The sequence below is a fragment of the Ambystoma mexicanum genome, chromosome 5p, assembly GCF_040938575.1.
Source record: "Ambystoma mexicanum isolate Mex_15411 chromosome 5p, UKY_AmexF1_1, whole genome shotgun sequence".
NCBI lineage: Eukaryota > Metazoa > Chordata > Amphibia > Caudata > Ambystomatidae > Ambystoma > Ambystoma mexicanum.
In genome coordinates, this window is record NC_090930.1 from 651,844,260 (window position 1) to 651,871,655 (window position 27,396).

At 47.9% G+C, this 27,396-nt stretch overlaps 1 protein-coding gene across 2 annotated transcripts in view; it reads left to right on the forward strand.

Moving 5' to 3' along the window:
- The window catches only part of CSTF2 (cleavage stimulation factor subunit 2), a 557,664-nt gene that overhangs the window by 66,082 nt on the left and 464,186 nt on the right, over positions 1-27,396 (forward strand). For both annotated transcript variants that reach the window (XM_069613003.1, XM_069613004.1), the window contains exon 2: positions 2,980-3,058. In XM_069613003.1, coding sequence (XP_069469104.1) covers positions 2,980-3,058 — 79 coding nt within the window. The remainder of the gene's footprint in view (positions 1-2,979; positions 3,059-27,396) is intronic.

Below are 27,396 nucleotides of genomic sequence, written 5' to 3' on the forward strand. Positions count from 1 at the left end.
AACGTGCATTTCTCCATTGGACAGTGTTTACTTGATCTTTCTGTTCATAGACACTGACGTAGTGTTTATCCTTGATGACTAGGTCAGGAGTTGCTCTATCTACAGGAGGGTGGACGACTTTTTATGTTGGGTTTGCCTACAGAATTGATCTTTAATTTCAATACGCGATCTCTTTTTGGTAGGAAAATACTACAAGGGTTCTACCCCTGATGAAGGGACTAGGGTGTTGAAACGTGTAGTTTGCTTCTTTGACCTCATTTGAGAGAGCTTTCTGTGCACTAAAACTATGCATTTTTGAGCAACTTGAAAAAAGTTGGATATGTGATTACATGTTTTTCTTGTTAATTTCTTTCTTGAATTAATAAGTAAGGCTCCGACACAGTGACATTCTTTGGGTTATATACTTTTATTAAATGAAAGTAAAGGTTGGAAAACGGCCTCTCTGTCCCTAGCTCTAAGAGGGGGTTGGTTCTCTGACTCTAAACAAACTAAGGAATGTGTCAGGGTGTCAAAACGTGTGTCACTGCCCTGTCCAAAAAGCCTAATTCTGACCGCTACACTAATAACTGAAATCTAAAGTTCAAAGTTCTTGTCTTTTTTTTTTTTCCTAGTTTGTGCTAACGTTTTTCACAAACATAAAGTTCCCAAATGTCTTTGGTAATAAATGAAAGCAAAATGTTCTCTCTCAATAATAGTTCTCCCAATATTCAGGGAGTAGCCCCTTTCCCTGGATTCTCTCTTGTTCCACTATATGCGCTAGACTCTTGTCTGCTTTAGCTATGGGTTCACACAATAACATAAACCAAAGGTTCAGGTAAATCCTCTCCTTTGATTCACAAAAGATAGCAGTCTGGTTCACTCCCCTGCCAAACACTATCCAGGTAGATGTCGCCTAATAATCTTCCAAGTATTTCTTCTGGTTTTTCTTGGTGGGTCTCAGACCCCGGGATTCTATCAAATACTGTTCACTGTTTTCTGTAGCTCTCATGTGGGTGGGAATCCCAGACTCGCAAGGCAATGTATTGACAGCTTGGTTTACTATTCTGCCGAACACGTGACTCTTGTCTTTTTCTTCAGCTCTTTAGGTGGTCAGACCCTCTTATTCTCTTGCCCCAGACTCTGAATGCAGTTTCAGCAGAGCTTGGTTCACTCTCCTGCTAAACTCGTTTCCCTTCTTTCCGCTTCGATTACTTTCAGGATCCTAGACTTGCTTATTCTCTGGCTTCTGTTTGGGTGCAGGTTTAAACCTTGAGCAGGGTTTACAGGGTCCGAGACCCCTTCTTATGATCCACGTAGTTCCTCAGTTTCCACAGACCTCCCACCCCTCATGGTATACCCGTGTACCTTTTGCGCTTGGTTCGCGTCTTCTGAGCAATGGTAAGTCTATGTGAGGCACCGGTAGCTTTCAGGTACTTGGATCTGCTGGTTGTGGCTCTACTAAATTCTGCGTCTTTCCATGCATGCTTCTCCCGACTGCAGTTCTTGAGTTCCTGGAATGCCCAGAGGATTTTTCGGTTTGCGGGTCACACAGTCCTTGCTTCCTGGAGTGTGACTGGTGTCTCCGTGCACAGCGGCTTTCAGTCCCTTTTTCGCGTCTGCCGTGTTGACGTTCTCAGCTGCTTGACTGCTGTCTATGGCTCTGCTCTGGTTTCTCAGCTGACATATATTTAAATTCCTGCACTTCCCGGCTATATTGCTTTTGACCAATGGTTTCTGTGGAACAATAGACCGTTCACTATGGTTCCAAGCAGTAATCCCCATTTTCAATCCCCTTCTTCACAGTATTGGTATTTACAAAGTATGGAAAAGATGTGTGGTTCCTGTGTCTTACTCCTGTCTACTATATGATGTTGATTAACTCCACAATAAGGTATAGTAGTAGAGCTCTTTAGCAGCGAGGAAGAAAGATTCGGACTTTGATATGGTGAAGGGGTGGAAGAGGAGGGGTTAGAACACATTCTCTGGGGAGTGTCATTCCTAATCCCCCTGAGGGGCTTCCTCTCCCACCCGTGTTACCACCTCCATGGGGACTATTGTACTGGGCCCGCACCGCCTTGCCTCCATGGCAAAGGTCTCCCGCCTAGGGGAGAATGTACGACATTCTCTGATTCATCATAATATTTTTCTATGATTTGCATTACACTGCAACTACATTTTGTCGTTCATGACTAATAACGCTGTATATGTATCCATCATTTGATTGTGATGATAGTATATTGTTTGTGTTTTCATTGAGCATATTTGATTAAATAACGGAACCTTTATGGGCCATAACTAAACAGTGGGTAGTTGGGTTCTAGACAATCGTGTGTACCTAGACAGTTTTTATGTCATTTAATACTGAGGGCAGACTTCTTCCGACATCGCACCTGTATTCACTTTGACGAAATCTTGAAACCATCACTGAAGAGCATTACATGCAATGTACCTGTATTGTGTGCAGCCCCCATTGGGTTTTTCTTTATTGCTTTTAAACATAGAATGATTGATAATTCCTACCAGGTAAGTATGGACACATGGTTAAAATGAGGGAGGGAAGTGGTTAAACAATTGGGGAAGACAACAAGTCATCAGAAAAAGGTATGTGCCCAATTTAGAAGTCACCAGCTCAGTCTGAAAAAGCTCGGTATGACCTTGTCCATCATAATACGGTTTGTGCAGTGGTATGTTTCGGAGAGTTGGAGCACCCAGTATACCAGGTTTCCCTATTTGGAGATGATGCTCATTTGGAATCAGTTTATGAATTCCTGACTGGTGTCGAAACCTTTCCATGCAACTTGGCATTGGAACATTTTGTTTTATGTGGACTTGATGTTTAGGATGCCCCCCTCCCGCCTCCTTTCCAAGTAGTATTTTTACATTGGGGCAATCAAAGAAATGCTGTCTATATAGACCATGTTAAAAGGGCAAAAAATGGTTAATATTGAAAGAAGAATGGTTTGGCTGAATTAATGATGTCTAAATGTACCTTTCTTGCAGTGGGGAACATTCCATATGAAGCAACAGAGGAGCAGCTGAAGGACATTTTCTCTGAAGTTGGTCCCGTTGTAAGTTTTAGGTGAGTTTAAACAAAAATAAATATTACAGGCCCTGCGGTAGTGACTGTGTAGCTATGGTTAAGTTGCTCAATTTTATAAAGCACCTTTTGGGCGGCTTATAAATTTGCCCCCCTGGACGAATCCTCAAACTTTGCAAAAAGTATTTGGCCCCCTTGGAATTATAGGTTTTGGGGGGGTATCAAAATATGTGAAATCCTCATAGAAGCAATGGGAAGAAAAATGTTTTGTTCATGCCTGCAGTCCAAACCGAAGGACTGATTTGCACCAGGAGCGGCGGCTTAGTCCCTGAAAGCGAACTTTGTATTAGTGATGTGTGTCCGGTCCGTGGACTCACTTCCCTTTTCGGTCCGTGGACACCCTCCTGGGCAAAGCGGGGCCCGGTGTGATGTCCGCGGACGACCTATGCACCCGCTGATTGGATGCTCAAAAGCGTGAGGTGTCCTATTTTTTGAAACTAACGCCCTGTTGGATCCGTGGTATCTGGCAAACCCATTTAGAGTTAATTGGTGATCTAAAGAGGGGCTGTAAAGGACAGGGTGGGTGGAATAAAGATGATATGGATAGGTTTTTCTAGGTGAATAAAGGGTTTACAAATGTCGAACAGTCTGCAGTCATTTTGATGTCTGCGAACAACATTTTAATTGCGGGGAGGGTTGGGGGTGGCAGTCAGGGGAGTTTTTGAAGGTGTATTGTACGTACTTAAGGTAAGGTTTCATTCTATTGTGGTGGTTTGGCCACGCCCCCAAGAATCTGGCCCAACACACTAAAGCAACATATGTGCAGTCATTATAGGTAATTTAGTGGGAGTAGAAAGTATATGGTATCTATGATTGTAGCACAATTTATTTGAATGCAGTAATAAAGCTGGAATGTCTGGTTCTTTTTCTGTGAAAAAAAAAATAGTATCATTTGCTTAAGCTTGAATTGCATACAATTTTACATGTAGATGTACTTTTTTTGACCGACCATTCTATGTCCTGTGTTTGATGCAACATAAGTGCGTGCTACACTGTTTCATTTGCATTATTTAATCATTGGGAGAAAATAATCCATAGAGGATTAAACAAACCCTATCATGTGAGTGTAGGTGTGATAGTATGTTTGCTTGAAGTGTGTTGTCATTGAGGGAATGCTTAAAGTAGTTAAATACCTGTTGTTGTATTGGGCTACAGTTTAGTGAATACATTTGGGTTGAAGGAATATTAAGGAGGCATTTGTTATATTTTCTGGTAACTGTTTTGGAGTAAGAGGTATCGTTACATTCAAACCAACCACTTCTTTTTTTGACATAGGCAGTATAGTGCCCTGAAGTGTTTGTGGCACCAGTGTGGTATATTATGCCTACTGTTGTGAAGGTTTTCTTGGCCGTGTGTAAAGCTAGTGAGCTTAGTTATTTTTGGTACCATCTGCATTGTATCTTGGAAGCATTAGGATGACATATTGGCTATGTGAGTTCATTTGGATGCTAGAATGATTGTCTGAAATGCAAGAAGGGCATAATATGCTATGATTTGCATTCTGCAGAAGCTGATGGGATGGATTCACAATTTGGTGTGGATACATGCACATCATTCATTATGGATTTGTTCTTGTGAAACAGGGTTGCACAGAGTGCATGTATGTTTCCATCTGTATGAAATCTGGAAGATTTCATTTATATGGATGTTTTTGGTTTCCAGTACTTGTAGTAAGTAAATTAGAAATTCTTTTGGATCTTCCTGTGTGTTTGTTGTAAATGTTACCATTTCTGCATATTGTTCGATTCTTGCCTTATACCTGAGACACCGTAAGTGCTGTCAGGATTATTTGTGGCATATCTATGAAGGATTAGCATTTGCAAACAGTACTGGTCTGAGCCTTTTAAGTAAATGTTGTGAACAATTGGTGGCAATTGGAAGAGAAGATGGTTACATTTGCATAGCAATTTACTCCAGTTGTGTTGCTGAATTTAAATGGACTTGAGAGTTCTGTCTGTGCCTCATTTGGTGAGCCTACAGATTAAGAAGAGACATTTGTCTGCTTTCTGATGGGTGTGCAGTTGAGTTTTCTGTATTTGATGGAGAAGGAGTTGGTCGTTATTTCTTTAGCGGTATTGTTGGGAAATCTGTTATAGGCTATGTTTACATTAGTTTTCTTTTTAAAGGTTTTATTTTTTGAGGTACAGGGTGCATCTGTAGATGGGGGGAGTGGGGTGTACAGTGCAAGTTGCCTGTTGTATTCTAGGATGCAAGGAATGTCCGCGTTGACTTTGTTTTCATGAAAGTTAACCAGGAATAAACCGTTGAGTGTACGCAGATGTGAAAGTGCTATGTAACGCATACCTTCTTTAAAGACTGTGCTGCCAATGTCAATCCATGCGTGATTTAAGGTTAGACGTCGGGATTTGTAAATAGTGACGGCATATGCAAGAGAGCAAATTGTTATCTACGTAAGTGTCTTTGAAAAGAAGGAAACATGCTATTGTGGAGCCAATTTAAGTTCTGCAAGTTTGTCAAAGTGGATGTTGACAAACTGAATGTTGTCATGTGGATATGTTTGGAAGCCAATTGCTCCATTGGCTAAACCTTGTTCTACGTCAAGGTTGCGTTTTTGAATTACTCTGCAGTTTAGATACTAAGTTAATATTTTCTCCAATCCAGCTGTGTTGAAGATGCATATTTTTTGAAGCTATTTAGTTGTGCTGTTGCTTATTGACACATAGGAAGTGTCATAACGTGCACTTCCAGTAGGTCTGTGGAGCTGATCTGCAGTATGGGTTGCAGTTCTTTTTTTTAATTTTTTTATTTTTAACATTGACATGTTGAACTGAGCTTGCAAGGGTTGGTATTAAGGACATACATTTTATATTTTGCTTGTTCCATGACATCAGGAGCAAATATGTTTCGCCCATTCCATTTAGCTCTTGGATCAGTCTATTTAAGATGGATTTTGCATCTTTTAGTAAGCAGACCAGTTTTAATGCTTTTTAAAATGTTGGCATCGGTGAGGTCTGCAGACTGATGCATGTTTTGAGTTGGTTCTCTGTAGTGAAAATGTTGCCAGATATTTACATTTCCAGTGCTGCCACGTGTGTTGCAGTGTTTGTGTCCCAATGTTTTGAAACTAGGTTGACCTTTAGGGGGTCTCCGAAAACAATAACTGGTTTTCCCTCAACACTTCATAGTTTGTTTTTAGGACGACTTGCATTCTGAGGTGAATTAAAGCCAACATGAGGTTGGAAACCATGCTTGCTTCATCTATTAGGAACACTTTCATTTGTTTCAGAATTCTGCGTACTTATGTAGCAGCTTCTGCTGATAATTTGTAGTATTCTAATTTGTTTTGTTGTTCTACTGGAATGAGCAGTAATCAGTGTAAAGTTACACCTCCTATGTTGTAGGCAGCTAAGCCTGTAGGGGTGGAGACTGGGGCTGTTGCAATTGAAGTTTTGTAGAAATGTGCTGATTATTTTAATTAAGAATGTTTTACCAGAACTAGCTTCACCACTTGCATTCAGGAGCAGGAGTTCACAATTTCTACAGCTACACGTTTCTGTTTAATGTTTAAAACCATGTTCAATTTCTTCAGTGGCTTCTAGATACATTAGTTATCATTTAGCTGTGATTTGAGCATTGACCAGTCATCTTCAGATTGTTTAGAATGCTACATGGTATTTTATACCTCCACCTTGGCTGTTTCTGCTTCATTTAAAATCAGTGGTTCTTGTTGGGAAGAATTCTCATAAATGTGCTAATTCCTCTCTAGCTTAGAGACCACCAGCTCTTTTGCTGACCTTTGGGACTTTGTACTTTTAATTCTGTTTGTTTTCTATGTTTGTTTCCTTTGATTATGGAGTTTTAGACAACTCCATAGGCATCATCTTTTCATGTGTGTCACACTGCACCCTCCATGCAGTGACACAGGGAAGCCTTTTAGGCTGACCCAAGGTTTAAATAACTTCTCTGGAATAAACAACTGTTTCCCTGAGAAAGTAAAGTTAAATTGACTTTACTAGTCTTTTTAAATTCCTACACCCAGCACACCCTATCTTACAATAGAGTGTTGGAGGGGTTACCTATTATCCCCTATGTCTAGAAACTCATGTAGCAGTCCAATGCTACCCTTTCCTCTCGAAATGGCTGGTGGCAGTGGTTTTGCAACGAACTACCTTGATTTTTCCCGACCGCGAACACCGGTAGCATTAAATCGCGGGAGCCATGCATTTCGTGATGGTGTCTGAGCCCCCTTTGTTGAAACAGGTCCCGGTAGTCTTTTCTCGCCATTTATTTTTGGAAAGATCCTTGTAGAGTTTGTCTCTGTGCGCCAAACTAGGTTTGGTCCCTTTGTTTCTACGCCTTTGGCGGGCTCCAGGACTGAAGACCGCCTCTGGTGCCCGAGTGTCTGGGATGGGCAGGAAGTGAGCGAGGTGCCTGACACTCCCTGTGCTTAGTCTCCTAGGAGACCCAAGTTGACTCTGGCCTGATTGGCTGGCTGACTGTCTGGCAAGGACAGCCACTCTGCTTGGTGAATGGCAGCTAGGCTGGAATGAATGGGAGGAAACTGTATAAAAGGCGAGTCTCTTGGCTTGGAAGGCAGTCGACCACTGGAACGAAAGAACTGAAGACGAGCTGGAAGAGGACGGCTGCTGCAACTCCTGGACCGTTGGTTTGCCCGGTGAAGCCCTGCTGCAGGTCTGAATCGCCAAGTTCATCTCGACAGAGAAGCCCTTCAAGGACAACTTCTCCCTTTCAGTTGGTGGGACCAATCCACTCGTAAGCCACCTGGATACCATTCTCTGAGCTGGTTGTATTTTCCTCAGAGTGCTGCAGGAAACCAAATAGCCAGGGAGAAGGATACCAGTTTATGTGCTTGACTACACCTACCGCAATTGAAGATTTGTCATTTTGCCAGCTTTGTGACCAGTCCCCGTGCAGTGCAGGAGCCCCCCTCCCCCAACGTCCTCCCTCTTGCCCCCAGGACTGAGGCTCAGGAACAGCGAGATATGCAGGAAGTGCCAGGAACATAAGTCCTTGGCTGCATCTTTTTCTTCAACATAAGGTACTGTGAAAACCCGACCGAGAGAACTTGCCTCTCACTGCGAAAGTGTGTGAAACTTTGGCAACTTGCAGGCCTAGTCTGCTTGTGACCCGACATATAAAGCTTTCTTCTGTGAACTACTTCTGAGAACCGTGGCAAAGACTTTTCCGTTTAACTATCAGTGCCGTTTTTACTTATACAAGACTCTAGCCCTTTGACTTTGGCCTACCTATTGCATTGGAACAACTCCTCTGGTGAACTCAAACTATTTGCACTGTTTAAGAGTAACTCTACTATTCGTTGTATTAACTTATGCCTTTTTGCTCCTACTTCAAATGCTATGGATGCCATTTTGCTCCTCCTTCAAAGTAGTTGAAATGCTTCAGAACTGGAGAGTGTGAAGTACTGTAGTATATATTTGCATGATATTGATTGCCTCCTTTTAGTGAATGTTTTCTAACTGTTTAATAAATTAATAAGTGTTTTACCAAGAAACCTTGAGTATTGGAGTCTATTTGAATACTTGTGATTGTGGACCTCTGTAACATCACAGCTTACATTCCCTCTTGAGATGAGCCTGGCTGATCGACTTGCTACCAAAAACTGTGTGGTACAGACCTATACCAAAGGTTGGTTTTGCTTACACCTGTACTCATAGTTGTGTGTAGTGGTCCCAGAGGGTACTGCATGCAAACTTTGCCCAACAGTTCTTGGCTTCCTGCAAGGGAAGGTTGACTGCCCTTAAAAGTGGATGTTGTACAGGCACATGTTTTCCAAAGCAGTACTTTAATAAAAATGCTTTAATTTTATTTATTTTTTAGTTTATTGACAACAATATAACTTAGTCTTCAGTATGATCACCATATACAGCCAATCGTGTCTGTCTAACCCAAATTCCCCCAGCCTATACCACATGACTTATTATACCGCATTACATCTGACTGCCACAGACCTGAACATTGGTATTAGTCCGCCCCCTTTTGCAGGGAATCTCTGACCCCTTGGCCAGTGCTGATGCCCGCAAATCTTGTATCCTATGCTTCCATGAATCAAAGACATTGTTTGTCCTGGCCTTAACGGGCCGCCGCTTGCTAGAGGTTTCAGCTACCATCCTTTTTTGGAGGTCGCTCCACCATAGGCGCAGCTGCGGGCCCTGTGCACTTTCCAGGCTATTGCTATCCTACGTTTCACAAGTATGTATGCTTGATCTTTCAGCTTGTTAACATGCCTAGTCTGTTTTGGACGTGCAAAAATGTCGAGCATGCAGGCTGCAGGGGAGCCAGTGTCTAATATTTATATCCGTCTTGGCCAAGCCCTGAGCTGTCTCCTACCAATATTGCCTGATCTTCGTGCAAGCCCAGAAAATGTGCACTAACTCTGCATTTATCATTCCGCATTTTGGGCAGGCCTTTCCAGAAATGTTTGCAAAATTTGGCGATTTTCTTCAGGGTCAGATACGCCCTATGGGTGATATACAATTTGATCAGCTGAAGCCTTGCATTTCTGAAAACCTTTTTGATATGCCAATGCAGTACCCCAGGCAGCATCTGAGCTGTTCCTGTAAGTAGTTTCCCAGCTGCGCCTGGTCTGCACAATAATTTCCCCTGGACATGACATCAATAACTCGTAAATCCTTGACACTGCGTGCCCCCCCTGACATATCATACTGTGTTTCAATGATCTCATTAGTGTCCCATCAGTGCCAGGCCATCTACGCAGCATGTATAATGTGTTGCCCTGCGTCTATCCCTGTTTCTGAGGTGAGTGTATCAAAGTCCATTGGTTCCTTCCCGTAAGAGATCACCGACCGTCGCTACTCCCATTGGCTCCCAATACCTCTGCAAATTTAATCTGAATTGTGGGTCTTCTCCTTTCAATGTCATTAGTGGGACCTGGGGAAGGAGGGGAGTAGGGCGAAAGCGACAAGCTCTAAGCCATGTCGTTCTACCCAGCATCAAAAGCAGCAGAGTGTCAGGGGTGGGTGACTACTGCCCCGTATAACTATGCCCGCGCCCTGATATTCCTTACGGAGAAACACTGCTAAATACTCTTCAGGCCAGTATAAATTACATGGGAGACCATGGACCGCCCCGTCAAGTGCCTTTGCTCAACCCCCATTTATTGGTCTGAGATGCAGTTGCCTGTCTTAAACCTAGCAATTGAACTGTTATACAGTAATCGTACCCACTTTATGTATGTTGGTCCCATGCCAAATCCCTTTAGAGCCGCCAGCAGCCCTAGCCCCTTGCCCAAATCAAATGCCTTGATCGCATCAAGCGAGGTGACCACATACTGGCATAAGTGTGGTCGATGATATGGTGCAACCTCCTGAGGTTACATGGAATATTTCTGTTTGGAGCGCATCCTGACTGGTCTGGTTTTATAGTGATGGCTGCCTCTAGCCTATCCACTGCCTCTGCGTCTAATTTGTGGAGATCTGCACCCAGAGCGTCGCAGATTTCTGCCTGTTTTGTTGTCTCTGCATATAGCTCCGAATAATAATCATAAAAGTGTTTGTTTATACTTTCTTGCGTTGTGCAGGCCTCCCGCTACCTCCAATGACCTCCCGTATCATATCACGCTTAGATTCACTCTTGTAAAGCCAGGCCAGCAAGCGTCCCGGCTTATCTCCTGTTGCCTTTCCATGTATGTCCTATAATTCAGGTTTCCTAATCTATCCCAATGAACCAAACATTCTTGCTGTAGTCGAGTCACTTCCTGGGCCTGTTCTGTGGTCGTATCCACCGCCCCATCCATAGTCTCTAATTTGGCCCCAGCTTTGTCCAAATCCCTTGCTGTTGTGGCTTGCATCCCTTTAGCTACAGCTATCGCTGTCACCCTAATCACAAGCTCAAAGGCTTCCCACAGTGTACCAACTGTATTTACACTCCCGGTATTATTTTTAAAGTAGTCTCTCACCCCCTCCCATAAGCATTCTCGGAACACTACATCTCTGAGGGATTTGGTTCTGAGTTTCCTAGTTGGGATGCGTGCCCTAGGAGGGGCATACTGCCATGTGACCACAGGGGGGAGGGGGAGGGATCTGATGAAACTCGCGCCCTGTACTCTGCCATTTTAAATTCCCATAGTGTATCTTCCCCTGTGAAGAAATAATCTAGTCTGGTGTATTGTCATGGTCATCGGGGCAAGAACACAGACGGGGCCCGGATGGACAGTCCTGGCGCTTTTTGGCGCTAGGCTCATACATTCAACAAGAACATTTATTCGGGACACAATGCTTTTATTACAAGCATAACACCTCATTCCGGATGCAAGGTGCGTTTAACGTGGGAACTTCCATCACTTAAAGCAGCCCCACGTGTACTCGGGTAGGGGCTGCTATTACTGGGTTGCCTTGCACGTGCTGACTCACTAGGTGTGGCAGGCAAGCCAGGCCCAGTGGGAGTGCCCACGATCACAGCTATATAAGCTGCTCCAAAGACACTTTGCGTTATTCTGCACATCCATGCAGCGTACTGCTCGCCTCCTGGGATTAAAACTTACCTTGGAAATCCTGCTTCTATACTTACCATCTGGGGAATCTGCTCTCACCTGTGAGCGTCCTCTTCAAATCTACCGGGACACCGTCATCTTCATCTTGGCACTGCAACTTACCTTCAAACCTTCCGGAGTGCTGAGCTCTTCATCCGGGGACCGCAGCTCATCTTCACGGCTTTGAGGACGTTGAAACCTCCTCCTTGGCACCACAGCATTACACGCTTCCGACCGCAGTACCTGCAAGTAAAAGCAAAAGAAGGCAATGTTAGACATTTAAAAAGACATTAAGTTTACGGTCACGCTTCGACCGCATCTCACGCTTTTTCCTTACACCATCACTCATCTGTTGTCGGACATTGCGGTTCCATCTATCTTCCTCCCGGCCGCGTTCCAAACTTCCACAGTTGCCGTTGAGCTGCAATTCCATCTATTGGGAATAAAACGGAAGAGAGAAAGTTATTCAGGAATAAACAACAAATCGAGAACAAGCATACAAGACATAGCGAGAAGGGGGAAAAAAACAAAGACGAAAAGACCAGAGACATTGAGAAATGCTTACTACCAACCAAGAGAAGAATAGTCACAGCCGGACTGGACTATTACTCATCAGGGATCAGTGAAGGAACTAGATTCCATTGACAAGCGCCCCTGCCAGAAGTAGCAGGTTGGAGAGCTCACCATCCATAAATACCAGGTGAGCCTTATGGGCCTTTACATGCCCACAGAAATCGCACCTTGGTTCGAAGGGTTTGAGAGGTACCATAGTCGCCGATCATCACACTCACATTTTCTCATATCCGCGCAGGAGCAGTGTCACCAATTGTTGCAGCCCACAGCCAGTCTGCATCGGGAGAGATCCAACGGGGGTGATCAAATTCATGGGAGGGCTGCAACCGTGCCCCAACGCCTCCACAGAGACCAGGTAAGCGTAACGTGGCTAGATCCTTGGGGACGGTGTAATGAGAATATCCCTGGACCTGTGGGTGTAGGGTTCGCAATGTGAATGCTTCAGCAATGTATTCAGGGCCTTGGGCGCGGGACCAGTTCAGGGCTCAACGTGAATTTGAAGTCTCCCCATTATCACTGTACCATCTGCATGCCTGGTTATTCGGGGGTACAGTGAACGAAAGTAGGCTGCCGTGTCATGGTTTGGTGCATATGTGTTAATGTTGTTAAGCTCCTTCTGCTCCACCAATCCCTGCACTATAACCTGTCTGCCCTCTACATCTTTAGTAGTCTTAATGACTTGAAACTGAACTGCCGGCGCTACTCATATCAAGACCCCTCTTGCAAATGCAGAGCACGATGAGACCAGGGTTTTACTGCTCCATTTACCTGCTAAAGTAGTTAGTCTATCGTCTGTTCGGTGCGTTTCTTGAAGTGCTAGATCTGTTTTCTGGCGTCTCAAATATTGTACAATCCTATTGGGTTTGATCTAACTGTTTAGCCCCCTAACATTCCATGAGACTATTTTAGGGCACCACATCCCAGATCAGCGTTCCAACATAGCTTGACAGTTCGGTGTGAATATTACACATCATTTGTGTGGTACTAAAGACTAACTGCCCCAACTCCCATACCCTCCTCACCAAACATTGCCCAGCTCAATACCTTGTGCTCGGTCATCCCTGCTTCTCACCCCCGCCTTGTTTATTCGTGCTGGGAGTGCAGCAGGTGGATACTCAATATCTGGTATCCGTGGACAATTCCACTCGTCAATGAGGGGCGCTCTTCTCCAGTGCGCTCCCGGATGGGATCCCACTGTTGACTGTGATTTAGAAAGTGTCATCTTCCAAGTCTGGCGCCCTCATTGTCATCTGCTGTCCTGGTTTGGCTGCCTCTTTGTGGGACCTGTGTGCGAGTCTCATCTTTTATCTCCCTCAGCTGACGTTGGATTGGTCGCTTCCGTTGGCATGTTTTCTGTGTCCAGCCATTTATGCACATCATCCGGGGTGTCAAAGAAGATGCTTCTGCCTTTGTGTATTACTTTTAACCTCGCCGGATATACTAGCATTTACTTTAGGTTTTATCAACGCCCCTCCCCCCCTCCCGCAGCCTTCTCTTGAATGATGTGTAGTGTTGCACCTGCAGGGTGTAATCCGTGTATGCTTTAATATTGGCTGATGCCTGTTGTATCGTGCCACTTTTCCAAAAGTGTTTTGAGAATTATTTCCCTGTCTTTGTAGTTCAGAATCCGGGCTATGATAGACCAATGGGGGGCGCTTGGTGGCAGTCTTCTCATCCGAGACCTGTGTGCCCTTTCGACTGAGAAGCCTTGGTTGAGGGTACCTGGGCCAGTTTCTTGCAGCAGCATGTTTTCAATGGAGTTAGTAGGATCTGTGCCTTATTCTTCCAGTAGACCAATAATTTGTTATTGCGCCTGGCTCGCCCTTCTGCATCTTCAACTCTTCCTTCCAGGTTCTGCACTTGCTGTTGTAGGATCTTTACTTTCCTAGAGGTGTTTTTCAGGCTGGCGGCATTCATCGCAACTTCCTTTCCGAGGGTTCCTATGCATTCTGCGAGTGACTGAACATCTTGCCGTAGGAGGTTCACATCCAGACTAATGGCATCGATTTTGGATTCCAGTGCAACCTTCAGAGCAGCAATGGCCTCCGGAAACTGCTGATCCCCTTTCGTTTGGGTCTGTTCCCCCTGCAAAGACTAGGTTCCTGATGTAGTATTCTCACCCAGATTCGTGGGTTTGGTAAAGGAGTCGAGTGTAGGTTGCTTGGACTTTCTTCTTTGGGACATGGATCCCGTGATCGCGTTCACAAATGTCAATGTTCTGGTCCCTCTTATTCCGCGTTATCATCTGGGTCCTCCCACTGGTCAGCTACAGGCAATGGTTGAAGGCTGTTTACAGTGCCCCGACTACTATTGGCTCACAGGTGCCTCCGCTGTCCCCCACCATTGGGTGTCAGCATCTTGCGTGCTGGGCCGACAGCGTCAAGGTGGCTCTGCAGCGGGCGGCTAATCGCACCTACAGATCTTAACCTCGAGTGGTGCCTGGTGTGACATTCTCCAGGCTAGTCAGCAACCTGCTGGTGTCCTTCGACTTGTTGGTGGCCAGCCACGTCTTTATGACTTGTTGAGTATGTGGTGCCCAAGCTCGCTTGTTAAGATGGATTTCTGAACTCTGCCCTGGAGGGGCAGAGGTTCAGAAGGCCAGCCTAGTTTCTTGGAATAGGGTATCCTCTGGACAAGCCAGACCAATCAGCGTAGCGATGGTCAAGACTAGGTCGCAAGAGGGGTGAGGGTGACAAAGCCCGCAATAAGCACACAAAGCAAGGACGCTTACAAATTACTCCAGACAGCTGTTATATAAAAAAAATATATATCTATATATATCTAAAGAGTTAGAAGCACGAAATATGCAGACCACCTAGATGGCGCGTAAAAAAACCGGCAGTGCAAGTAATCGTTAGACCCATTTCGACATCAGAGGCCACCTAACTAGAAGGAAGTCCCAGTCCTACGAAGAGTGGAGCCTTGTGCTCAAAAGTACCTGCACACGCAGGTGCCAACGGGCAAAGAGGAGTCCATTCAGGGAAATCAGGCAGTTCAGAAAGGTGGACCAAAAGATGGTGAACAAATCCCCGTGACTCAGGAAAGGCCTCCACTTGGGGGCAGAAGCAGGGCGTGAGTGCGCGAAAGGGTGCGCTGTTTACAACAGCGATGGAAAGCCACAGGCTCCTGTGGGAGGGCGACCAGTTAGGGTATGGACTACTCACCGGTCCCCGATGCAGGCAGACCCAGGCTTCTCCGGTTCAGTTTCGGTACTGGCAGGTTCAGATGCGATCAGCAGGATGTCTCGACGCCGTGTAGATTCCGCGACAGCAGGAGTCAGGGTCGAGGGTGTCCCAAATGCAGCGAACACGCACAGGGTTGTTACCACAGCAGGGCAACTCGGCAACTGCGTGTATTCTGGTCCCAAAGCACACGTCTCACTTCAGACCTGGGAACGCCAAGTGTACGAATCATGTGAGAGTGCCAAGGACACGGGATTAGCAGTAAGCCAGACGGCGGTGACGGAGCAAGATTCCTGTGTAGGCTGGGGAGTCCACTGGATGGCCCAGGGACGCTTCCAAAGGCTTAAGTACAGGATTTAGTGAAGATGCCGAGAATAGTTGTTCCCACTATTCTAAAGGGTCGAAGTGCCTTTGCAGACCTTCTCGTCCGATCAGAGGCCGAGTGGTCTCGCAGGACGACAGCAATGCAGGGTGCCAAACCTTCAGCGGGTCACCAGCGATGCCTCGACTCAGCTTCTTAGTTGCAGGATACTTGGCTCCTTACCCTTTGTTCGTGAGAACTCGGGAGATCGACATGGAAGTGGTGGTTTCAGCCTCTCCTTATCCAAAGTTCCCTTTGCGCTAAAACGGAGAGGGCCCAGTGGGAGATCCGCTCACACTCCCACCATACGTGGACCTATCGCGGACCACGGTGGTCCCAGGCATTCAGGGGACACTAGACTCCCTGGCACCCAGGATGTGTATTGGGAACAGACATCCCAGCCCACATCCTGGAGGCACACACCAGGCATGCAGAAGTCCGCAAAAGCGTTGTTTCACGGGAAAGTGCATGACCAAATGAGGACTGCCCCCGGGTCGGCTCGACCTGGGTGAAGGTGAAGGGGCAAGACGGTCAGCGGACAGGACAAAGAACCTCGTGGCATGGCCATTTTGGAGGCCAGGCCTCCCATTTGGGCCAAGCGCGGTTAACATGGCAAAAAGGGGTTCAAAACACAAAAACGATAGCTGCCACCAGTCCCGTCCGTTATAACAAGGGGGTTGTCCTGCCCTCTATGGATCTTAGGGGTGCGCAGGGTGAATTCAGTGCACACTGGTTTTAGACCCTTATGGGTGCCCGTGCAGTATGGGCAACCCTTGAAAGAAACAGCATGCTTGCTGCTGTCAAACAGGTATCTCCAATACAATATTCATGTACAAAATTCCAATTCTTTTATACAAAATTGCAGCTTTTTATTAATTAGCTGATGCTTATTTTCTTTATACAAGGCATTTTAGTAGATTTTTATATATGACAATCTATAATTGTGGAACACAAAAGCATAGTTATAGATTCACTATTACATCAATGCAAGCGGCATTGGCAAATAAAACATTCATTTGTACATTTTAACTGGAAGTTTGTAAGCAAAAAATGTTCCTTGCCAGTGAATTTAGAAAACACAGGATGAAAGTGCAGATGGAGGAGACGTTGGTAATCGGTAATGCCGGTTAAAATCTGACCTCATATTTGGTCCCGTCCGTGACACACTTGCACATTTCATAAAGTCCAGCGAGAGTTTCTAGGGCCTTTGGAATGACTAGAGCCCCAAGAGCGCGGTAATGTAAGTTACGGTGCACTCTTGTTTCATGTTGCTCAAAAGCTGCAAGATGAGGAAAGGACTAAGGGAAACAAAGTCTCCCAGTACGGACTGTCTCAAGGGCATGTCAGTTTCCCCAGAAGAATTGAGCGAAAGCACAGAGGAGTGCTGCGGAAGGCTGCGCTTCTCTGGCAAAGTCTAGATCAGGGTGTAAAACAGCAACAAGTTTGGGGGTTGCCACATGGAAGGAAAATTACCTACAATTATGAAATCTTTCCTAACAGCGTTCTTCTGTGGTCCTTTTATGACTGCTGGGGGCAGTCTGCCATCCTGCTAGCCCTTGTGAGTGCAGCTGTTATAGTTGTCCCCTGCATAGTTGTCTGTTCTCTCATCCTTTCCCTTCTCCCTTTTCCTATCTCCTCCCCTTACTTTCTTCTATGCATTTACTCTATCATAATTGTCCCGGGACCTAGTATGATAGCAACCTCGTCTGTCTCCTACCCCCTCCCCTTACTGTTTTTTTCCCTCCCCACACCCCTCCAGCACTATCTGAAATGTTGTCGGGCCTAGTATGATAGTCGATTGTTTTGTTCCTCCCCTACCTTTCTGCACCCCTCTGCCTCAACTTTTGTTTTTCTCCGGCTCTACCAGAAATGTCATCAGGCCTACTATGGTAGTCTCCTGTCTGTTACCATTTCCTTCCCACTCTCCCCCCTCCCTTATCTATGTCTTAGCTCTTGCACTATCTGAAATGTTGTCAGGCCGAGTACGATAGTTAATTTCACATCCTTACTGTTCATGGCCTGTAAGAACGTCATTGTATTTTCCCTTGTTCCCTGCCTTGCAGTGCTTTGAAACACATTGTGTATAGGCGCTATATAAATAAACTATCATATCAGGCGTGTGCATCCACACTCCTGTCCTGGCAACACCACTAGGTTGTGCCTTTGGTGTGGCTGGGGAGGCTGGTTATTCGTTGCTGTTCCTCCCAGCTCTTGGATCATATTTGGGATGGCACCAGTCCGTGGCTCGTGTTTACCTGCTGGTATAGCAGTTATTGGGACACTCTTGTATTAAGCGCATGGCTGCTGTTTCGTGTCCTTTCCAGGGCCGTACCTGTTTAAAGGACCAAATGGCATGCGCTCCCTTGGTCACCTGTACTTCAAGAGTTCTTAATTCGTCTGCTCATTAGGGTTAAGGGCTGGCTATTGCTTAGTTCCCGTGTGCCGTTCCAGACTGTTGCTGCCTTTCATGCACACTGTGAGCTCTTCTTCCTAGTGTGCAACTGTAGCCACACAGCACCAACCGTTATTGTTTATTGCTGCTTCACTTCGACAGCATGTCCTTAAGTCAGCTCCACCATCATCCAGCCTGCCCGTGTATGTGTGTGGGCCTCCCTACCAGTCACCAGAGTATGCTTCTCCTCGCACCCGGAAGTCGGGTCCTTTGTTCACCTTGCAACAATGTTTCAGCTTGTTCCTCCACAGTCACTCTGAGCTTATCAATCCCCAGCTTGCACTAGCTGGACCACAGTAGAAACGGGCTTACCGATCCTTTGTACACCTTCGAGCAGTGCTGCGAAACGTTACGCAGCGGTCGCTCTGTGTGTCCACAAATACCAGCCCGCCCAGCCGGACCGCAACGGGAGCTGGTTCTCGGATCCTTTGTCTTCCTTGGAGCGACACTGCAGCCCGCCTCGCAGCAGCCACACCGTTCACGTCTTCCTGAGGCGAACCACAATGGCAACCAAGAGCGAAGTCAGAGCAGCACCTGGCTTCGCTATGTCATTCCGCCATCGCCTTGTCCCCAGCAGTCCTTTGCTTGCAAGGCCATTATGGGGCAACTGCCATTTTGTCCTTCTCACCCCCGGCTAGTTCTCTTACTTCGTATACCGTATAACTTGCGCGTGTCATCTGCCACCCGTCTATTTGCACACGATTGTGCCCGCCGCCACCTTACATCCAACTGAGTATTTCTCATGAATCGGCGCACGCTATAACCCTTACGAAAGGCCAGGATCGTAGCGGATCTGCGGGAGCTTTACAAAAAGCGTTCCTACTGCATGGCTGCCTAGCCACACCTCCTTCCAAAGCAGTACTTCTTTTTGAATAGTATGCGTCAATGAAATGGTTTTTTTAAAAACATCTTTTTAAATGTCCTGTCATTTCTGTCTATTGTTTTGATCTCTTGGTGGGATTTTGTTTTTTGTTTTTTTGGATGGGGGTGGGGGGGGGGGGGCAGGGGAGGGGTTGAAGCTGGACCAAGTTTTTGCCAGACAATGTTTTCAGATTTGCCATGTAAGGCTGTACCTGTTAAACGGTTTGCAGCTTTGTAGCACCTACATTCTCTATGGGAGAGCATTTGTATACCGAAGCTTTACCATTTTTGTGAGTTGATATGTCACCCCAGAGGTCTTTTAGCTTTGTTTCCTCAGCTTTGTTGAGCTAGGCTTTGAGACATTTTGCAACTGTAGTGGAATTGTCTGCAATATATTTTATGTGTATATTTGCATTCCACAAGAGGGCAATGATTGTATTGTAATCATTGATGTATTTGGATGCTTCGTCCCTTTTTAGTGTGTTTTTTTTTTTTTAGGGGATTTGCCTTTTACACTGTGTAACAGATGACCTTAAGCTATTTTTTGCAAACTGGTCTAGGGAAGTCATTTGTTATAGTATTTACCTTTTTGTTTTTATATTTATCTATGTCGGCAGTATTTGCCACACAAGTTTTTCGGAGCGTAAGATCTGTGTACGTAGGTCACTCACGATCTGTGGTTTCTGAAGGAATGTAAAAAAGTGACATTGCTGTCTTGGCCAAATTTGGGAGCATCTTTTATCCACAATAGCATATGGATGTGTGGTGCTCCTCTGGATTGATATTCTTTTCTCCAAAAGAAGTGTTGCACTTCTGAGTGGAGGGGTCATTTTATTGCGGATGAAGTGCAGCATGGCAATGCAGCGTTGGTGAAAGTACCTTGATACATCGACAGTGTCAAGAGAACAGTTCTCTTTGTGTTTTTTATATCTATACTCCTACGTCCCATCCCCGTTCCTCCATACTTATGGGACATCTCTCTGTCCTGTGGGACGGGACCGGAGCACTTTGTAAAAAGCGTTTTAAAAAATGTGTCCTTCCTCTCTTTCTGCGAAGGGCCCGGCACGCGCCCGTAACCCCGCCTACCTTGGCTCCGCCCCACGCATCGCCCATCAGTCCTTTTCTCCGCTTGTTCGGGACTGGATGCACTTGCATCTCTGGCTCTCGCTAGCGATCGTGTACTAGTCCGTCTATGTCGTTCAAACTAACCTTCCCAGACTGTTCGTGTCACTGTCGTTTCGGGAGGGCGGATCCCCATCCTCTTTGCTTAGAGTGTTTGGGTCTGGATCACTGTTGGGATTCCTGTTTTTACTACGACTCCCTTTCGGTCCGGGTACTTCAACGTTGGTTGGAGCGGTGGGAGAAGGTGTTCAGACGAACTCCTCCTTCACATTTTCAGGTGTTCATCGATGAGAAGAAAAAATGCCCGGTAAGTTCTTTACTTTTCAGAGCACCCTGGCCGGGGGATACCTTTCCAGGTTCCTCTCGGGCCGGGAGGGGCGTTTATCGCTCTGTCACCGGGGTTTGCCCTGAGGTGCTAGTTGGGCCTAATAATTGTACCAGAGTTTTCTCCAAGGGTCTCCATAAGGGGCCTGTGGATACCGGAGCACGCTCTGAGGCCCCTCCTGTGGGGGCTGTTTGTAGACCCAGTTCTACTGAGTCATGGGATAACGGAGCTCGCTCTGAGGCCCTCTGTCGGCTTCCCTCAGGAATAAGACCGGGGTGCGCCCCGAGGCCTTGGTGGGGTTGCTGTTCTCGAACGTATGTTCGAGGCCCGCGCGGATAAGGCTGTCGCCGGACGTGGGTCCGAGGTCCCTCTTTCAGAGGCTAAAGTTACCAACATTTCTGAGGGGCCTGGCAAGGCCTTACCGGTGAAGGCTGTTTCTCACCGTTCCCGTTCTTGCGGTGACACCAGATCTGTAGAGGGGGCAAAGAAGGAAAGCTCTTCTTTTACCGGCAAGGCTGAGGTCCTTCCTGGGAAGGCTGAGGTCCTTCCTGGGAAGGCTGATTTGGCGGCTGGAATGTCGCAGAAACATGTCTGCCGAGGTTCCTTGTGTTAAGGCTAAAGTTGAGACCCCTGATCCATCAACGGGGACCCCTGCCTCACTTCCTCAGGTGCCGCAGTTACCCTCAGATGAGGACAAAATGGCGTCCGTTCCCACCATGACCGCGGCAGCCATTTTGGGTGCTACCCCCTGCAACTACGCCATCGGCCTCAGGTGTAGGGCTTGGTCCCTTGGGTGAACACAGTCTCGTGTGCGCTTCATTATCGGCCAGTTTACGACTGGAACGCTCGGATGCCTCTTCTGCACAATGTTTCGTTCCCTGCAGGGTCGGCACCATTGATTTATGTGGATACGTCGGTGGAGGGGCCGGTGTGGCACCCGTCCCCGTTACGCCCCTGGATTTGTCCACCTCATGAGAGGCCTCAGGTTCCGAAACAGTCCCCGGAGGACGTCTTTTTCGGTAAATTTCAAACGCTTATGTGTGCCGACCCCATGAGGTAGTATTTCAAAGGGCTTTTTAGGGAAATATGTCTACCCGTGCCCCCGGCTCCACCAGTGGTTCCGCTGGCGCCTCCCTTGCCTACGGTGCCTTCCCCGACTTTTCCGCCGTTGCCTTCATTGTCCCCTGTGGACAAGGCAGCGTCTGACACGGCTCAGCAGGGGCCTGACCTGTCGGATGACGAGCAAGGCAATCGGGACTACAAGGACCTTCCCCGCTCTATCAGAGCTTTTCATGACCGGGTACTGGACATGATGGACTTCTTAGATGTTCCAGTGCCTGAGGCACCCGCTCCGCAGGAGGGCGTGCTTTACGGGGCGTTCACCCTGTCTCCCTTGGAGCGTACCGGCCTGTTCTTGCAGAAGGACGTTCTGGCCGAGGTCTGCCGAGTCTGGGAAAAGCCACACTCTGGACTTTTTGTCAATAAGAAAATTTACGCAAGATACAGGGTGCATTCTTCGGAAGAGGTGGCCCTGTCGTCTTGTCAGCCCCCCTCCTCCACAGTAGTGGCTGCGGCCACTCTACAGTCCAGGCCTGCAGCATCCTCTTCCACGACGGCTACTCAGGTTCTGGGAAAGGAGGACAAGCTCCTCGACTCCCTCGGGAGGAAAATCTTCGCCAACTCTGCCTTGCAGCTCAGGCAGGCCAACGCTGAATTGATATTAGCGGGAGCTAACATGCGGATGTGGAAAGGTCTGTCGGAGTTTGAGGAGTTTATCCCGGTAGAGAAGCTGGAAGACTTTAAAGGTGGCCTATCCGACGCCAGGGTCTTGGTCTAGGATCTCCTGGAGGCTGTGGCTCATCACGCAGACACCTCGGCTCGGGGCCTTATGCTGGGGGTTGATACCTCACGGCAGGCGTGGCTGCATGCAACTAAATTCTCAAGAATGCTGGACAAGGTATTGGACCTTCCGTTTGATGGGAAGGAGCTCTTTCATTCGACAACAGATGTAGAGCTCACCAGGACGGACAGCTAAGTCCTTGTCGGTCCTTGTTAACACTCCTTTCAAAACCCAGAGACCGTTGTCGCAAAGTCAACCTTCCTCTGGCTTTAGGGGGTTCCTTGACCGAAAATCTCACCGAGTGGATACCCCTGCGGGGAACAACCGCCGTAGGCAACAACGGACGCGATTTTTCTCGTGCTCCTCAGCCGCCTCCTCAGGTTCAGGTGGCAACGCCACCGATAAACCTGCTAATTGAGGGTTTTCCGCGCTCGCACGAGACCCCGGTGGAAGGACGTATTGCGTCTCATTGGGAGGCGTGGCAGACCATCACAGAAGACAGATGGGTCTTGTCAGTTGCTCGGGTGGGCTTCCGCTTACCCCTACCCCGCCCCTCAACCCTCCTTTTCAGCTGTCGGGCTCACCCACCCTCAAAGCCGAGGTTCAGAAACTTCTGGACCTCCAAGCTGTGGAACCCGTTCCCCTTTTGGGAGCGATGGGAGGGCTTCTACTCCCAAACCCAACCAGGCTGGCCTGCGCACCATCCTAGACCTTTCCCAGTTCAATCTTTTCCTACCCCAAGAGGAATTCAAGATGATCACGCCCAGCCAGATACGGTCCTCCTTGCAGATGGGTGATTGGCTCAGTGAAGTGGATCTTCAGGATGCGTACATGCATATCCTGATTTGGAACCCACACAGGAGTTCTCTCTGCTTCTCTTTGGGAGAGGAGCACTTCTAGTTTCGAGTGCTTCCTTTTGGCCTCAGCTCAGCGCCGCGTGTCTTCACAAAGATGATGTTGGTGATTGCGGCCCATCTTCATATCCATGTGTATCCATATTTGGACGACTGGCTCTCACGCAGCCCTTGTCCGCTGGCAGAAGCGGGCAATCTCCAGTCTCTACTTCAGCTCCTGTTCCATCTTCGGCTGTCGGTGAACTGGCAGAAGTCTTCCATGACTGTCTCTCAGGACCTGATTTTCCTGGGTTTTCGCTGGAACACGATCGACTGCAGAGTGTACCTGACGGGGGACTTGCGCAGTCGGAGAGCATGTCGGCCTGGTGGCTCCAGAGGCTTCTGGTCCTCATGGCCTCGTGTGTGCTGGCTCTTCCTCTTGCTGGTCTCAAGATGAGATGGACCCAGATGGCTCTGCGGAGTTCCTGTCGTCAGGCGGTGGACCCGGATTCCAAGCTGGTAATGATTCTGGATTCCATGAGAGTGGACCTGGAATGGTGGTCATTTCTCAGCAACCTGTCGGTGGGTGCAGGGTTTCAGGACCCAGCTCCTATGGTGACGATCACGACAGACTCCTCCCTCCTGGGTTGGGGTGCGACTTTGAATCTTCTACAAGTATCGGACCTCTGGTCGCCTCAGGACAAGCTCCTGCACATAAATCATTTGGAGCTTCTGGCGATCTTTCTAGCGCTCAAGGCGTTCAGACCAGTCATTGCCAACAAAGTGGTCCGCATATGCACGGACAATGTGGTGTCAATGTATTACATCAACAAGCAAGGGGGAAACTAAGTCCCCCCCCCCCGTTCTTGGAACTGTCCATCCAGATTTGGGAGTGGGCCGTGCTTCATGGTGTCTAGTTGCTTGCAGTGCACATTCCAGGCCAGCTGAATGTCACAGCGGATGCCCTCTGCCGGTGGACATTGGTCAGCGACGAGTGAGTTGAAGGCAGAGGTCCTCTCATGGATCTTCTTGCGTTGGGGCACACCGGAGGTGGATCTCTTCGCTACATCGGTGAACAGGAAGCTTCCTCGGTATGCTTCCAGAGGGGGGCTGCGAGCCTCTTCCCTGGGGATGCTCTTGAGATTCCATGGCACAACATGAGAGCTTATGCCTTCCCGCCTCTGCCTCTAGTCCATCGAGCAATTTGGAAGCTGAAGAACTCGGTGAACTGCTCCCTTCTACTCATAGCCCCCTGGTGGCCGGCCAGGTTTTGGTTCCCAGAACTTCAACACCTGTCGGTGTATCTGCGGATCAGGCTACCAGTGACCCCCGATCTTCATCAGGGGGAGCAGCAGATATGGCACCCCTCCCCACAATCGCTCAGCTTGGCGGCATGATGCCTGAGTTCAGGTCTTTAGAGCATCTTAACTTGTCTAGAGATAACATGCGTATTATCCAGGCAGCCAGGAAACCCTCGACCAGATCCCAATACAGGAGTAAATGGCTCAGGTTCTGTCATTGGTGTTTGGGAAAGCAGTTGGACCCAAGAGTGGCTACGATTGACACTGTGCTGTCCTTCGTGTCCTCCCTAGCAGAGTAGAGTGTTCACGTTCTGTCCTGCAGAACTTAACTTTTAGCGGCTCCGCTTATCTTTCTACAGACCAATGTTCCTACTGTGAGTAACTCAGTCGTCAAGAGGCATTTTGCAGGCTTGACACACCTCTACCCACCAGTTTGTAGTCCGCATCCGCCGTGGGACCTAAATGTAGTCCTGATGGCGCTGTGCCATAAGCCTTTTGAACCCATGGCCACGGTGGACCTAAAGTTCCTTTCATGGAAAGTCTTTTCTGGTCGCTGTTAACTCAGCAAGGCGGGTGAGTGAGCTCCAGGCCTTGTTAGTGGAGCATCCCTTCTTGGTTTTTCACAAGGACAAGGTGGTCCTACGGACAAACCCTGCCTTTCTACCGAAGGTGGTAACTGAATTCCATCTGAATCAGTCGATCTCCCTGCCGGTCTTTTTTCCGAACCCTACCTCGGAGGCGGAAAGGGTTCTGCACTGTCTTGATATCAGAAGGGCTCTTTAGTTCTACCTTGACAGGACTTCCGAGCTTAGGAGTTCTTCTCAGCTTTTTGAGACTTTCGGTAACCCTCAGGGTAAGCAGGCGTCTAAGGCGACTATTTCTCGGTGGATCGCCGCCTGCATTACGGATTCTTTCACCGTCCAAGGGCTGAAACCTCCTAAGGGTATACATGCACACCTGGTGGTCTTGACATGAGCTCAAGAGCTGATGCTCAGTTTGGTCAGGCTGTGCCGAAGAGCCTTTTTCAATAAGGGGTATTTCCATCCACCCGTAGTTCCAGTTAGGAGTGCTTTGGAATCTTCATAAGTATGGAGGAAAGGGGACGGGACGTAGGAGTATAACCAGGTTCTCACCGTAGTGACCACCTTACTCCTAGTCCATAGTCCCCTTTCCTCCATAGGCCCGCCCGCCGTCCCCTCTAATATGTTTCCTCTGTTATAGCTAATAGGTCTCCGACCTGGCGATGGAAAAGGACTGATGGGCGATGCGTGGGGCGGATCCAAGGTGGGCGAGGTTACGGCCGCGTGCCGTGCCCCGTGCAGAAAGAGAGGAAGGGCACATTTTTGAAAATAATTTTTTGGATGCTTTTTACAAAGTGCTCCGGTCCCGTCCCACAGGACGGAGAGATGTCCCATAAGTATGGAGGAAAGGGGACTAGGAGAAAGGTGGTCACTACGGTGAGTAACCTGGTTATTCCAGCTTTATTTTGGTTTGCAGCGCATAAGACGTCGTGCAAGCCATCCCATGCGTACTCTGCACAACTTAAAGAAACCAACCATGTGGGTGGGGCGTATGTTTCTTAGCGTACAACATCAGTGTGACGTTGGAACCAGTATTCTTTTGTACCAGGCATGTCTGCCAAGAGATTAGTGATACTTGACTGCAGACTTAATCTTTCTTTTATTTTTTTAAGCAGTTGGGTAGTGGACATTTTTACAAAATGAGAGCCGGTTTTTAATGTCTGTACAACTCATAACAGAGTTGCCAGTTCACTTTTGAACAGGATGTGCCACGTGTAACATCTGCTTGCCGAGGGACCACCCCGAGGCGAACTGCAGAGCGTGTAGTCGGTTTAAACCGAAGACCCTAAAGGACCGTTGGATCAAACGTTGGGCCCACCACGCCAGGCGACAAGAGGCCATGGCAGCGGATGGCGCCTTCAGTGATGGCAGCGACGCCGTGCTTTCAAACGGCGAGGGCAACGTAGCGTCGAGAGACAGCCAAGCGCAAGTCCCCGACCTCGGAAGGTTGTCCGGCAGGGCAGCTATGGGGAAAACCCTTGGCGACACGAGCGCTACTCACAGCACTAACACTAAACACGCCAAGTCCAACCGAGACTCGACGCGCACGTCAAGTTCTCGGAAAGAGGCACACAGAGAACGGTCCACCGAATCGGTGTCCTTTGGGCATTCTCGTTCAAGATCGCCTCATGACACCAGGCAATCCTCGACTGTTGCCAAAAGTGCCTCGCTCCCTAAGGTAACAGAGGTTCGATAGTCTGAAGACAAAGCCGACCTCTATCCCCAGGCCGCATTCCAGGAGTCTGCGTCAGCAGACCGCATGACCGCTGCTCCCGAGTCCTGACCTCGACACTCTAGAGATAGGGACACTACCCCCGAATCTCGACGCCAGACGTCAAAAGGCTCCGAAGGAGCGAAAACACTGGGGAAACACTCTTCCACCCACGGGAGGGGGGGAAACAGCAGAAGAAGCACTCTCAACCTTCTTCTACACCACAGAAACAGAAAGACAAGTCAGTCTTATACACCACAGAAACAGACAAGACAGGCCACAGTCTTCTGTTAATTTACCCAAGACCCCTGCACAAGGCCATAGGTCCAGTCAGGATAGAACAGGGAAACTCTCCCAGGAAAGAGTAATCCCCAGCTCTAAGGAATGGTCTAGCGAGGACATAGACAGAGTTATGTCTAGGATGTCATCCCTGGCAGGCTTCTATGCCAAGAATCCTGAGCACTTCCTCTCCTATACCCCTGACGGGGCTACACCCTCAGGGTCTAGGGACCGGTACCCCCAAGTAAGAAATCCCGGTTTGAAGCACCAACACAGTCTGTCTTCGGACCCCTTCTGTATACAGCCTTACTCTCCATATGAGGATCCACTTTTGATTGAGGATCCAGATTTGGGAACGTTGGGAGACCAAACTGGGATGGACTACTATGGGGATGACGAGTACCAAGA